Below are 15,536 nucleotides of genomic sequence, written 5' to 3'. Positions count from 1 at the left end.
TCAGTTAATTGTCGGTTTGTTGACAATAAGCAAAATATAGAAAATCACCAGAATTATCCTTTAAAAACTATTTTAAATCCCGGCGTTTTGATTTTCTTGCAGATCTTGTTGACTGTATTTAGTCTCAGTGGTATTTTTGTTGTGATATGAATGTAAATTAAAACACCTTCAATAAATCAACAGTTAGAGAGAGAGAGAGAGAAATGACAAACATGTGACAGAACATGAGCTGCTCTCTGTCAGTATCTGTAGTGAGTCTGCTTCTATATTTAACCTCTCTCTCCCTCTCTCTCTCTCTCTCTCTCTCTCTCTCTCTCACATACTCGACATAAACGAAGCTGCGGAGAGACAACCAGCAGGATGGAGGTAAAACTCTTCTAACTTTACTCTTAACGCTGCTGCTGCTGCTGCTGCTCTGTTTGCATGTGTGTGTTTGTGTTGTGCTCTTCTTTCTCTATGAGTTTTCTGTTTGACTGAAGATGTTTCAAAGTGGATTTTGTCCGAGTACTTGCAGAAGCGTCGACTCTTTAAGTGTTCATCTGCTCGCTGACGGTTTTAATTTGGCTTCCTGAACACGTTTCTGCTTCTTTTTGTCTCGATACGATGATGAAGCTGCAGGTTCGACACGTTGGGTTCAACTGAACTTTGCATCTGACTTTATCAACACGCTCGTGGTGTTTTATCAGCAGGCGTTCAACACGTGCGACGAAGACTCTTAAACGTTTCCTTTTATTACAGTTGCATTGACAGATTTTGTGTTTCCTGCAGTTATTTCTGTTTTATGATAAATATGAACTTCATACAAACTGAATAAAAGCGAGAGATGTTCACAGATATGTCAGACACACAGATCAGTGCGTTGATGAAACATCACATCGTGTTTCGATCTTTTAAATTCCTCATATCGAAAGCCAGATGTCAGAGCTTTCCAACGGCACACAAACGCACCGCATGTTTGTGGATCAGAGGACGTTTCTCAGACATCTGCAAATAAAATGAAAACGATCCCACACGTGTAACGTGATGCATGCAAGCAAAAACATACAGCATCTGTGAGCTTTTATTCATAGTGAAACACAAAACACATTTCTGATGTTTTATCTGACGTTGCGTTTGTGTGAGTTTCATGTTAAAGTAAAATAATCTGTAGAGCGACGTGTATGTATGCGTGTGTGTATGTTCAGAGGTTACTGCAGGTCACACATTCTTTAACATCGGCGCTGCAGTGACAAATGTTTTTGGTGTTATTTTAGATGGTTTTTTTTATTTAAAGGACAGGTTTAGAATTTTTCATGCATTTAAAAGTCTCTCAGCTTCTATTCAGCTTCATCAGTCTGAGTTAGTCATATCAAGTGGATATCTGACACATTTACAGTCTTTTTAGCATCAAATTCCCTCTTTGTGTTTCCTCGGACAGTGTTTCCCTGTTGAGCTGCAGGTGGAAGTATAGTAACAAAAAGAGGGACTTTGGCACTAAAAAGACTGTAACGTTGAAAGATATCTACTTGATTTGACTCATTTGGACGCTGAAGCTTCATATTAGCTTCAGATAAACTTTTAAATACATTTTTGTACAGAAGGAGGACTGTGGATTTTGTTCCCCATCACTTCCATTGTAAGGTCATTATGAAAGGATCTTCTATTTTAAAAGCTTGTTATATTATCCATTGTGTCAAATCTTCATCTGAAAAGTAACTAAAGCTGTCAAATAAATGTAGTGGAGTAGAAAGTATAAAGTAGCATCACATGGAAATATTCAAGTAAAGTACAAGTTCCTCAAAACTGTACTCAGCTGTACTTGAGTAAAAGTGCATCTTTCCTATATGACATGAATGCAGCATTCATCAATGTCATCGTCATCACTCCCGTGGCAAAGACTCATGGGAGCTGTAGTTGTTGAAGAAAGACAATAGTTGCTGATAATCATAAAGTTAAAAAAATAGAAAGTGGTCTGAAGACATGTGAAACTAAACCTGTCATAAATATGGTGCAAGTTTTATTATTTTTATATTAAACGTGATGAGCAGCAGCTATTCTTAGTTTCAAAAACAACAGGAATGAACACACACACACACACACACACACACACACACACACACACTCTCACAGAAAGAGGAAGTGGTTTAACGGTTGTTTTTTCTTCACTTTTCTGCCTTCAGTTTGTCATCAACGACACACTGTGGAAAGAATGAGCAAGACTGTGTGTGTGTGTGTGTACATGCGTGTGTGTGTGTGTGTGTGTGTGTGTACGTGCATGTGTGTATGTGTGTGTTTGTGTGTGTGTATTCTCCAGGCAATGTGATTTCATTATCTGTTGAATGTCAGCAATGTGAGACCTTCAGCTGAAATGGACGCGGATCAACTGCACGTCAACAGCTGTGTGTGTGTGTGTGTGTGTGTGTGTGTGTGTGTTTGTGTGTGTGTGTGTGTGTGTGTGTGATCCTTTAATAGACTCGTGTGTTTGGACTGATGTGGTTCTAAAGGTCGATACAACAGTTGTAGACTGAATATTTCCAGTTTTCAGTCTGATTAACATGTTTCTGTTTTCGCTGGTGGGAAGCCAGTGAGGGATGGTGACTCTGTCATTGTGTTTATATAGCAACTGCAACAGCTAGTTGTGGTAGTTTAAGTACTAGTGTTTGCAGTAGTAGTAGCGGTAGTAGTAGCAGAGATGGTGGTAGCAGTAGTAGCTGTAGTAGTAGTAGTTCTTATGTGTTTGGACTGATGTGATATTACACACCCTAATACCTCAGACCATAATATGGTTAAATGGTGAATACTCTCAAACTCATTAGCATTCACCACAAACCTCGGCCTGTAAAGGTTAACCGTTAGATTCAAACCTCGACCTGTAAAGGTTAACCGTTAGATTCATCCCTACGGTCTGTAAAGGTTAACCGTTAGATTCAAACCTCGACCTGTAAAGGTTAACCGTTAGATTCATCCCTACGGTCTATAAAGGTTAACCGTTAGATTCAACCCTACGGCCTGTAAAGGTTAACCGTTAGATTCAACCCTACGGCCTGTAAAGGTTAACCGTTAGATTCAACCCTACGGTCTATAAAGGTTAACCGTTAGATTCATCCCTACGGTCTATAAAGGTTAACCGTTAGATTCAACCCTACGGCCTGTAAAGGTTAACCGTTAGATTCAACCCTACGGTCTATAAAGGTTAACCGTTAGATTCATCCCTACGGTCTATAAAGGTTAACCGTTAGATTCAACCCTACGGCCTGTAAAGGTTAACCGTTAGATTCAACCCTACGGCCTGTAAAGGTTAACCGTTAGATTCATCCCTACGGTCTATAAAGGTTAACCGTTGTGATATTACACACCCTAATACCTCAGACCATAATATGGTTAAATGGTGAATACTCTCAAACTCATTAGCATTCACCACAAACCTCGGCCTGTAAAGGTTAACCGTTAGATTCAAACCTCGACCTGTAAAGGTTAACCGTTAGATTCAACCCTACGGCCTGTAAAGGTTAACCGTTAGATTCAACCCTACGGCCTGTAAAGGTTAACCATTAGATTCAACCCTACGGTCTGTAAAGGTTAACCATTAGATTCAACCCTACGGTCTGTAAAGGTTAACCGTTAGATTCAAACCTCGACCTGTAAAGGTTAACCGTTAGATTCATCCCTACGGTCTGTAAAGGTTAACCGTTAGATTCAACCCTACGGCCTGTAAAGGTTAACCGTTAGATTCAACCCTACGGTCTGTAAAGGTTAACCGTTAGATTCATCCCTACGGTCTATAAAGGTTAACCGTTGTGATATTACACACCCTAATACCTCAGACCATAATATGGTTAAATGGTGAATACTCTCAAACTCATTAGCATTCACCACAAACCTCGGCCTGTAAAGGTTAACCGTTAGATTCATCCCTACGGCCTGTAAAGGTTAACCGTTAGATTCATCCCTACGGTCTGTAAAGGTTAACCGTTAGATTCATCCCTACGGTCTGTAAAGGTTAACCGTTAGATTCATCCCTACGGTCTGTAAAGGTTAACCGTTAGATTCATCCCTACGGTCTGTGAAGGTTAACCGTTAGATTCAACCCTATGGTCTGTAAAGGTTAACCGTTAGATTCATCCCTACGGTCTGTAAAGGTTAACCGTTAGATTCAACCCTACGGCCTGTAAAGGTTAACCGTTAGATTCAACCCTACGGTCTGTAAAGGTTAACCGTTAGATTCAACCCTACGGTCTGTAAAGGTTAACCGTTAGATTCAACCCTACGGTCTGTAAAGGTTAACCGTTAGATTCATCCCTACGGTCTATAAAGGTTAACCGTAGATTCATCCCTACGGTCTGTAAAGGTTAACCGTTAGATTCATCCCTACGGTCTGTAAAGGTTAACCGTTAGATTCAACCCTCAGCCTGTAAAGGTTAACCGTTAGATTCATCCCTACGGTCTGTAAAGGTTAACCGTTAGATTCAACCCTACGACCTGTAAAGGTTAACCGTTAGATTCATCCCTACGGTCTGTAAAGGTTAACCGTTAGATTCAACTCTACGGTCTGTAAAGGTTCACCGTTAGATTCAACTCTACGGTCTGTAAAGGTTAACCGTTAGATTCATCCCTACGGTCTGTAAAGGTTAACCGTTAGATTCAACTCTACGGTCTGTAAAGGTTCACCGTTAGATTCAACCCTACGGTCTGTAAAGGTTAACCGTTAGATTCATCCCTACGGTCTGTAAAGGTTAACCATTAGATTCATCCCTACGGTCTGTAAAGGTTAACCGTTAGATTCAACCCTACGGTCTGTAAAGGTTAACCGTTAGATTCAACCCTACGGTCTGTAAAGGTTAACCGTTAGATTCATCCCTACGGTCTGTAAAGGTTAACCGTTAGATTCATCCCTACGGTCTGTAAAGGTTAACCGTTAGATTCAACCCTACGGTCTGTAAAGGTTAACCGTTAGATTCATCCCTACGGTCTGTAAAGGTTAACCGTTAGATTCAACTCTACGGTCTGTAAAGGTTAACCGTTAGATTCAACCCTACGGCCTGTAAAGGTTAACCGTTAGATTCAACCCTACGGTCTGTAAAGGTTAACCGTTAGATTCATCCCTACGGTCTGTAAAGGTTAACCGTTAGATTCATCCCTACGGTCTATAAAGGTTAACCGTTAGATTCAACCCTACGGTCTGTAAAGGTTAACCGTTAGATTCATCCCTACGGTCTGTAAAGGTTAACCGTTAGATTCAACTCTACGGTCTGTAAAGGTTAACCGTTAGATTCAACCCTACGGTCTGTAAAGGTTAACCATTAGATTCAACCCTACGACCTGTAAAGGTTAACCGTTAGATTCAACCCTACGGTCTATAAAGGTTAACCGTTAACGAGGAAGAGTTTAAGTTCAAAAAGAGAAAACAAATCCACTCTTGTTGGCTCCTGCTGTTGGATTAAACATGTCAGAAACATGTTGTCATGTTGCCTCAGAGCAGCGTCTCTAATGAGCAGCTGCTTGTCTGATGAACACCGACATTTCCTTCCCAACACGCCACCTCAGACAGGAAGTCACCTGCAGCACAGAGCTGAGCAGGTACCAGCTGCAGTAGTAACAGTAGAAGGAGTACTAGAGTATTAGTAGTAGCAGTGGTAGTAACGTGTCTATAGCACCTTTCAAAAGCAACGGTGCTTCAGAGGAGAGCATGAAACCATCTGAACAGGAAGGTTTGAAGGTTTTTAAACATGTGATGCAGAATCAGCACATTAAAAACCTGAGTGGAAATGCAGAAAATCTTAATCTTTTGAGGTGTAAAACTAATACTGTAGTGATTTCAGTTCTTTGCAGGTGTTTTTTGCTTATGAAGTGTGTTTTGTTTGTCTTTCTTTATTACATGTTTTGTGTTTATTAAGTGTTTTTGAGTGATTTATTTGTTCACAAGCAGTTTGTCTTTGTTTATTTAGACCTTTTTAAAGTGTTTTTTATTATTTGTTTGTTAAGTGTTTTTGTTTGTTTATTAAGTATGTTTTTTGCTTATTTTCTGCTTATCGAGTAGATTGTTTGTCTGTTACTATAAGATTATTTATCTTTGACAGGATTGTTTTCTAATGCAGCATTTCCTTCAATCCAGGAGAAAGAAAAAGCATCTTTACTCTTGAACATTGAGTCTTACAGTACTGACAGTAGTAGGAATAATACTACCGGTACATTAGTAGTAGCAGTAATAGTAGCAGTCCGGTGTTGTTGGTATTTACCTTTTTCCTTTTGGTTCCTGCCATCAGGAGGAGGCTCCATCCCGGCGCTCTGTGGCTGAACTGGCAGGAAGGTTTAAAGGCTCGGCTCCTCCAAACAACGCTGCTGGAAATGAAACAGTAAGTTTATCAGCAACTCTAGTTACACACCAGAGTATAGACACGTCCCACTCCGACATCTCAGATCTGTCAGAACTCAAGTGATGGAGCGTCCTTGAACGCATCGACATGAAAAGTGATGAAAAAGTAACACAGGAATAGTCCTTTAAAATACACTGAAAACAAAAAAATAATCAGATGGTTTTAATTTATATTTTGAGCTTTTAAAAATGTTACTCGTCAAATTTTCTTTGTAATATTAAAGCATGTTTTCATGCAGGAAATGAGACAAAGACAGGAAGCTCCTCTGGTTTAATATCAGTAAAAAGGAGCCTGTATGTCAAACTATAGTCACATGAAACTAAACACAAAGTACAGCTGAGGCTGATGGGAATGTCATCAGTCTTGTAGGTATTTTGTCATAAACTAAAATATATGAAACGTCAGAGGATCAAAGGAACATAAACGTGTGAACTAAGTTTCACAGCGATCCGTCAAGACGGCGTTTGATCGAATAAAGAGAAAAACACGAGAAGAGTGCGACATAAACGTGATGTTCAAACTGCTCAGGAAGCAGCTTCACTGCTGCTCTCTGATCTTTATTACTGACTCTGTTTTCCAGGAGAAGCCGGTCAGACGACGACCTCCTCGCTCCTTACAGCTGCCCAAATCACACGGAGACGACCAGGAGGTGAGAGAGGAGCGTTTTACATCCTCAGCCGGCAGGAAGCGACATGAACGAGGAAACTGAATCAGATGAAACAAAGTTTATTGACTAAAAAACTTCACTAACAAACCCTGATCCCTCAATACTCAATCAGTTTGAGCCACATTTGGAGGGAAACTTAAAGGGGACATAATCTTCTGTTATTTATATCCTGTTCTGATGGATGTTAAACACGGTCAAAGTTCCAAAACATGAGGTGAACGTATGTCGAATCCACAGTCTGTATGTACAGATGGACGTAGCGAGGTGTGACGTCACCGGTTGGTTTGAAGCTCAGAGTTGCAGTTTTTCAGGACAGGAGCTAAAACCGCCTGTTTCAGGATAAATAAGGAGTTTTTTATTCCAGTAGAGCCCCAGAATATAAATATAGAGCTGAACATGTGCAGAATATTTGTCCTTTAATCTTCATATCAAACCGTCAGTGTTACACATGTAAGAATATTGTATCGTTACTCTTGAACTGTTTTAGGTAAAAACTTGACACCATTAAATTTGCATCAATCAACAGCACTACAGGCCTGTATGATGTTCCATCTAAACCCCAAAATAAGACGTTTACAACATGTCATATATACAGTTAATCTATATAATATATATATATATGTGTATATATATATATACTGAGTCTCACCTGAAGACAGCAGACAGGTGTGTTTGTCTCCTCTGAGCTCCCAAAGATGATGTAATAATGATCATAAATGTGTGTGTGTGTGTGTGTGTGTGTGTGTGCGTGTGTGTGTGTGTGTGTGTGTGTGTACGTGTGCGTGTGCGTGTGTGTGTACGTGTGCGTGTGTGTCAGTGTCAGCAGCCTCCAGACGTCACCTCTCCTGGACCTGGTAAAGCCAAGAGGAACTCTGCTCTCATCGAGAAGCTTCAGGTGAGTTCAGGTGTTGGACTCTGCTGCTCTCTGCTGGCGTGGAGGGAGACCTGCACTGATGCGATGACATCATCGCTCTGACATCATCGCTCTGACATCATCGCTCTGACATCATCGCTCTCTCTCTCTCTCTCTGTGTTTAGGCCAATCTGGTTCTCTCTCCGACGGCCCTGCTTCCGTCTCCGAAGAGCCCCGGCCTGAGGATGCTGCCTCCCTCCTTCGTCCCGCCTTTCCCCGGCTCCGCCCCGGATGCCACGGTAACCACCTCATCCACGGCGACCCCCACCAGCCCCGTCACCGTCCATCCGTTGACCCAGGAGGAACGCCCCACCTCTTTTGAAGACCCTCCCACTGTGGCGGAGGGATCCATCCTGACGAGCATCAACAAGGTCAGTCGGATATATTTACTGATCTGACGTTTATAAAGAGAAATAATCTGGAAAAAAAACATAAAACTGAAGCTGATAATGTGTCAGACGTGTTCACAGCTCGTTCTCACAACAAGTTTACAAAATAATCAGTTTTTGCAGGTTTAATTAGAATATTACAAACTCCCATCATAAAACATCAATTAAAGGTCATATTCAGTATTTCTATTGGTTAAGTGGAGGAAAGTAACTAAATACATTTACTCAAGTACAGTTTAGAGGTACTTGTACTTTATTTGAGTATTTCCATGTGATGCTACTTTCTACATTTCAGAGGGAAATATTGTACTTTCTACTCCACTACATTTATTTGACAGCTTTAGTTACTTTTCAGATGAAGATTTGACACAATGGATAATATAACAAGCTTTTAAAATACAACACATTGTTAAAGATGAAACCAGTGGTTTCCAACCTTTTTGGCTTTTGACATCTTACAAAAAGCAGTGTGTAGTCGGGGTCACATTTCACATGTCTATGAGTTGTTAACAGCTCCACCAAATAGTGATTTTTCCCTCTAAACTTCTCACATGCTTTCATTTCAATAAATGTTCAAATGATCCAATATTTCAGCAAAAATCAAAGATTAGAGAAAAAGTCCAAAAACTGAAAACAGATTTGTGTATCAGAACTTTGTTTTTTCTTCTTTCCTCTCCCATTAATCATCTCACCACCCCTCAGATTTATCTGCTGACCCTTTGGAGGGGCCCGACCCCTAGGTTGGGAACCACTGGACTAAACTAGCTAACTGTATATAAAGTAGTGTAAACTAGCTCCACCTCCAGCAGCTACAACAGTAACATGCTGCTCTAACACTGATGCTTCACTATTAATAATCTAATGATGTCATATATAATAATATATCAGTCAGAGGGACCAAACCACTACTTTTACTGCAATACTTTAACTACATCAAGCTCATAATACTTATGTACTTTTACTGCAATACTTTAACTACATCAAGCTCATAATACTTATGTACTTTTACTGCAATACTTTAACTACATCAAGCTCATAATACTTATGTACTTTTACTGCAATACTTTAACTACATCAAGCTCATAATACTGATGTACTTTTACTGCAATACTTTAACTACATCAAGCTCATAATACTTATGTACTTTTACTGCAATACTTTAACTACATCAAGCTCATAATACTTATGTACTTTTACTGCAGTAAAATATCTGAATACTTCTTTCGCCACTGATTAAAGAATCATATAAGAATCAATTCACTTAAATAAATAATAGTTTAACATAAAAAAAATCTACTAAAGGGCTACTTACTAGCCTTTTCAGAGGTGTCAGCAGCATCTCATGGCCTTCATCAGTTAATGGAGTTATCACATGACAGACGTTTCATACTTGGGTCATGTGATGATCACTAAACCATCTCCATGACAACTGAGCAGACTCACTCCACCAATGAAGACCATGACACACAGTGGAAAGGTCAGGAAAAAAACTAAATAAGTGGATTATTTAATCAAAAAAAGTTTATACTCCATCGACTACATCAAGCTCATAATACTTATGTACTTTTACTTGTAACGGAGTATTTTAAATGTCTGTTCTGGTATTTTTACTTCATTAAAGGATCTAAATTCTTCTTCTATGACTGTCTGTGACTGCGGTCAGATTAACCTCCTACTGAGCTCATCTATACTTGGTGGAACTCGTTGATTAATCGATTGACATGAAATTAATTGGCGACTATTTTGATAACTGATTAATCGTTTAAGTCATATTTTTTAATAGTTTTCCAGTTTTCCATGATAATAAACTCCTAAGTATCTTATTCAGGGCAGAGCTCGCCACTCCATCCGCCGACGACCTCCATCCCGCCGCCACAGGAAGTCCAGCAGCGGAGACGAGGTGGGCGTGGCCAACGAGGGAGGAGACACGCCCCTGACCTCCCCGAGCGAACCGGACGGCAAAACAGCAGAAGAAGAAGGAGGAGGAGGAGAAGAAGAGAAGAAGAAGGAAGGAGCAGGAGGAGAGGAGGACAAGCATCCTGAAGAAGATGAATCCCCCAAAGAAGATCAAGTGAAGAACGACGTCGAGCTCGGAGGAGAAGAAGAGATGAAGGAGGAGAAGAAGAAGGAGGAGGAGGAGGAGGATGGAGAGAAGATGAAGACAGAGGAGGAAAATCAGGAGAAAAGCTCAGGAGGGAAAGAAGAAGAAGAGCCGATGAGTGTAGACAGCAAAGAAGAAAAGAGCGAGGTGGGTCGTTTTATATTAAAACAACAACATTTCTACCATCAATGATCAGATTGTGAGTTTATTCATCTGCAGAGAGAAGCTTGTTTTATATTTGATCATATTACAGTCAGAATCGTCTCTTCTCTGACCATCACTGTTCTCCGTCATCGTTTTCTCGAGTCGCTTCCACTTTGCCGTTTTTTCGAGCGTGTGACAAATGAAACTCAACGCAGGTTTTTCAGATTAAAAGCCTTCCTGCAGCTCAGAGTCCCTCCTTCTGTTTGGCAAACAAACAAATAGCAAAGTAGAAGCAAATTCAATTAATCGCACGAGAAAATCTCTGCGTCTGAAATGTGTTCGGAGGTCAACTCTACTCACAAATCCACCGGTTGTTGTTGTGCGACTGTGTTTAGTAAACCCTGCAGGATCTGTACGGTGGTGAAGGAAGCGCTAACGAGTTCATCTGCTCTCCATCTCGCGGCTCTACAGACGTCGTTTTAGTTCCTAAACGCTGCTTCGCTGAGCCGCAGTGTAACAAAGGTTTTTATTAATAATCTACTTCATTGATACAAAAGATCAGGTTCTTTATGGCTGATACATACAGACATTTACAAAAAATACACAAGAATATTTTCCATAAACATTTAATTATCTACGTTGGAAAACTTTGAGCCATTTCTAAATATGACCTTTATTTATACTTACTGGATATTATCACGATTACTTTCCTTATTGATTGATTGGTTGTTATACAGATATTCAGTTTAATGTCAAAGAGACTCAAGAAACCAGAAAATATTCACATTTAAGAAGCTGCAATCAGAGAATTTGGACTTTTTTTTTTTCATTAAAAATGACTCAAAACAATCGATTATGAAAATAGTTGCAGATGAATTTTCCTGTCGAGCGTTTTGTTAAGTTGAAGCTCGTTAGAACAGCAGGAAGTGATCTGTGCTTTCTGCATCATTAACTTTGAACCTTTCACACTTGGAAATGTTAAAATATCTTATATTTTTCGAGTCGTGTCGTGCAAAGCAAACAAAGAATTAATCAGTAGTTTGTTGACGTTCTGGTTGTTAATCATGTGGATTTTGAGATGTGAGATGCTTTAAGACTGATGATGTAAACGTAGAGACGGTATTTCCTCCTTTTTATAACTTCAGCAATGTTTGTATTTGACTTCATATAATCTGTTTAGCTCATCTCTGAGGGCGTCTGAGAACAACGATGAATCATTTCTGAGGATAAAAACGCGACGCTAACTTCCATTTGACGTGTTTTTTTTTTGGACAGTTTTAGTTCTGTCGTCCGAAGTTTCTTCTGATGTGTTTGTGCTTTAGTGTCGTTTATGATTTCAGGACACAAGCTGAGGTTGAACGTATCTGAATGTGCAGATGTTAAGAGTCAGAGATCTGAGGGTCTCCTCCACAGATAGTCTGGTAAAGAGTCGACCAGGAGTATTTCCAGTCTCCCTCCACCTATTACACACACACACACACGTCCGTCGCTATCTGACAGTCTGGTATTCCTGATATGACAGTCCTGAAATAGTGATACAACGACAGCTGGTGTTGTGAGCAGGCTGAGGTGGTCTGTGTGTAGAACAGCCACTGGTCAGTGTTATATCCACACTGGTATCAGTTCTAACATCTACAAACCATTTCAGTTTCATTGATTAATCAACTAAAGTTGCATCTCTATAATAATGAATACTAACAATAACTAATAAAAACCTCAACGTTTCCAGAGATACTAAATATGTCAGGTTGACTTTTTGTGAGATGAGAACTTGTGGCCTTCATCAGGGTCATCATCAAACACATTACAAACAACATTTAAATAAAGGAAGTTGGGTATGAAAAAAGGTAAAAAATATATATATGTATATATATATAAAAGACAACCAATCATATACAGACACATATCAGCCAATGGGGCGTCTGCAAAGACGGGTTGGATATGTGGTCATGTGACTTCAGGCCAATCGTTGTCCAAGAAGGGACATGGTTGACGCCATATTTGGTCCATTAACTAGAAAGGTGCAACTAGGGGTTAGTGGTACTTGGGTTTTTTGTTCATCCAAAAATGTGCCTATTAGATACATTAGAAACACTTTGATTATGATAATAACAATAATAATAATAATAGTAGTAAAGATAAAAGGCTTTATAAAGTGCTGTGTATAGAGGCAGCAGAAAGATGCATAATATTGACTTTTGTGAAATGTGACATGTAAAAAAAAAAACATTTGATGGAAGGATGCAGCTGTAAAACAATGGCAGTTTGAACTGGAGTGTTTATAACGTGTGATAAGAGGAAATGTCAGTACGAGTTGCCTCTGAGCTCGTTTAGAAACAGTGTCGCCGTTATTTAGTTTGTCTACCAGAGCTGAAATTTACACTGTAAAACACCACGATCAGTATGTGTCTGGGTCACAATTTTAAAAAACAAATCTAAACAGATCTGTGTCGAGATTGTTTTATCATTAGTATTATTATTATTACTATTATTATCATTATCGTAGGCTGAACTCCCAAATATCAATAGTATCAGCTTAAAAATCCACTATCAGTTGAGTTATAGTTTGAATATTTCTTGAACTTCATCATAGAACTTAAATGAAAAGCTGTAACACCAGGAAACTAAATATACATGAGATACTGTCAGAAAGTGCGGAAGCAGCTATAATCTATATTTTATATAACTGTAATGTGTTGGTCGTGGCTCGTAGTGATGAACCTACAGAGAATTATCAGCGTCTCTGCAGCTCCTCTCGGCTTTACGGAGCTTTATAGTGAGTTTCAGCTCATTGTTTATCTGTCCGGCTGCAACTTTACTGTTCTGGTTCACTCTCAGCGTCTCATAAAGTCGTTTTGGGCCACAGCAGGCAGCTGTTTTCAGAGAAAAAAGCTGTAAAAAGCCACTGTACACTACCTGCTCACAGTCAGCTGTAGACTAGCTGGTGAACATAGTGGAGCATTTAGCAGCTAAAGAGCCAGATATTTCCCTCAGGAGTTGGTAGAGAGTAAAAACAGAGCTAAAAGAGAGTGAATATTGGACTTACATTCACCAGGTGGACAGAAACACGACTCCACATGAATGATAATGTTGCTCCGTAACTGCTGGATGTGGAAATAAACAACTGATTGCTAACATGTTAGCCACAACTACTTTATAAGCTGATAGTATGACAAAAATGCTTTTTACAGACTATTCTTCTGAAAACAAGTGAACAAACAACATGTCAAGTTGCTTAAACCAAACTGAAACTATAAAGGATCAAGAACAGAACCCTGAGGAACACCACAAGTAATTATTGACATTATCAATGTGACGATAATGTTGCTCCGTCGCTGCTGGATGTGGAAATAAGCAACTGTTTGCTAACAAGTTCAACATATCAACTTAAACTCGGCGGCTGAAGGGACATTTTTAAGGGGAAATGTGAGTTTTCATGCAGGATATTTGAACTCTGGTGTCTGTTTGTCAAACAGGAGACGACGTGTCAGAGTTCGACCTGATGAGTCGTCGGCCGTCCGGTCGACTCAGAGCACCGGAGTCGTGGATCAATCTGCAATCTAGCAGACCTACAGGACACGCCCACTTTACTACACGACACACCCCCTTGACCCCTTGACCCCTGACCCCCGACCATCTCACTGCTCATGCCTAAACCAAGTGGGTGTGTCATGTAGTAAAGTGGGCGTGTCCTGCAGATAGACCTACTTGGAGCCGTGAGGAGCCCCCCTCTGTGGTGCTGGGAGGGAGACCCTGCGGCGGCGGCGGCGGCGAGGCGGGACCAGGCCTGATGAGCCTGGACATGAAACTGTGATCAGCTGCTCTTCATCACGGTTCGTTTCATCTCTGACGGGGTCAAGATGAACGGAAGAACTGCGACTTTTGTAAAGAACGAATTTAACCGAAGATGCAGCTTTATTTCAGCTTGTGGCTCCGCTGAGAAGAAAAATGATTGATGTGAATTTGTTTTTATTGATCCTTCACTCAAAGCCTTTTTACACTGCAGCGCTGGATTTCCTTTTTGTATGAATATGATGTGATTTTATTTTTTCCATTACAGTGTTTTCTGTCTGATGTGAAGCCGGTTTGTGACGATGATGTCTGTATGTTTATTTAAAGCACTGATGCTTGTTGCAGTTAAAAACCTGAAGCCTTAATTTAATGTTCCATTAAAAAATATACAAGTTAATAAAACCATCAGTTTCTTTTTGGGAGGCTTTAAACTGTAAACAGGCACAGGAAGTAAAGAAACTACAAAGTCTGTCCTGAAGAAAAATGTTAAAAACTGGAGACGTCATTTTGTCCTCAACAGCAAGAAAATGTTTGACACTGAAATTAAAATGCATATTTTTATTACGTTGTACTGTCCTGTGTGTCGTCTTTAGTTTTCACTCTGTATTTCTACCAAGAAGAGAGCAGTTAGATATCATCTCCGAGTCCTGACATCACTTCCTGTCTGGCTTCTGTAACTCTGTAGTTCAAGATGAGACAGTGGAGGAAAGTAACTAAATACATTTACTCAAGTACAGTTTGAGGTACTTGTACTTTACTTGAGTATTTCCATGTGATGCTACTTTCTACATTTCAGAGGGAAATATTGTACTTTCTACTCCACTACATTTATTTGACAGCTTTAGTTACTTTTCAGATGAAGATTTGACACAATGGATAATATAACAAGCTTTTAAAATACAACACATTGTTAAAGATGAAACCAGTGGTTTCCAACCTTTTTGTCTTTTGACGTCTTACAAAAAGCAGTGTGTAGTCGGGGTCACATTTCACATGTCTATGAGTTGTTAACAGCTCCACCAAATAGTGATTTTTCCCTCTAAACTTCTCACATGCTTTCATTTCAATAAATGTTCAAATGATCCAATATTTCAGCAAAAATCAAAGATTAGAGAAAAAGTCCAAAAACTGAAAACAGATTTGTGTATCAGAACTTTGTTTTTTCTTCTTTCCTCTC

The 15,536-nt window shown here is 39.8% G+C and overlaps 1 protein-coding gene across 2 annotated transcripts; it reads left to right on the top strand.

The window, feature by feature from the left end:
- Positions 1-239: 239 nt before the first annotated feature.
- Positions 240-14,920, top strand: dub (duboraya). 2 transcript variants are annotated; one of them, XM_067609012.1, is made up of 7 exons: positions 240-366; positions 6,243-6,332; positions 6,934-7,002; positions 7,838-7,915; positions 8,059-8,304; positions 10,151-10,570; positions 14,044-14,920. In XM_067609012.1, exons 1-7 carry the CDS (start codon positions 361-363, stop codon positions 14,068-14,070), a joined length of 936 nt encoding a protein of 311 aa, XP_067465113.1. In that variant the 5' UTR covers positions 240-360; the 3' UTR covers positions 14,071-14,920. The 2 variants fall into 2 exon arrangements, with proteins under 2 accessions (XP_067465113.1, XP_067465112.1); XM_067609011.1 differs by lacking the exon at positions 240-366 and adding an exon at positions 5,379-5,556.
- Positions 14,921-15,536: the final 616 nt, after the last annotated feature.

This window comes from Thunnus thynnus, chromosome 13, assembly GCF_963924715.1.
Source record: "Thunnus thynnus chromosome 13, fThuThy2.1, whole genome shotgun sequence".
In the NCBI taxonomy this organism is placed as follows: domain Eukaryota; kingdom Metazoa; phylum Chordata; class Actinopteri; order Scombriformes; family Scombridae; genus Thunnus; species Thunnus thynnus.
Note: the sequence above shows the minus strand (reverse complement) of the source record. Positions and strands in the feature narration are given on the sequence as shown.

Coding starts and splice junctions, on each gene's coding strand:
- dub (XM_067609011.1), top strand. CDS start 5,434: ATGTTGTCATGTTGCCTCAGAGCAGCGTCTCTAATGAGCAGCTGCTTG. Junction 6,333..6,933: donor ACGCTGCTGGAAATGAAACA/GTAAGTTTATCA, acceptor TCTGTTTTCCAG/GAGAAGCCGGTCAGACGACG. Junction 8,305..10,150: donor TCCTGACGAGCATCAACAAG/GTCAGTCGGATA, acceptor TATCTTATTCAG/GGCAGAGCTCGCCACTCCAT.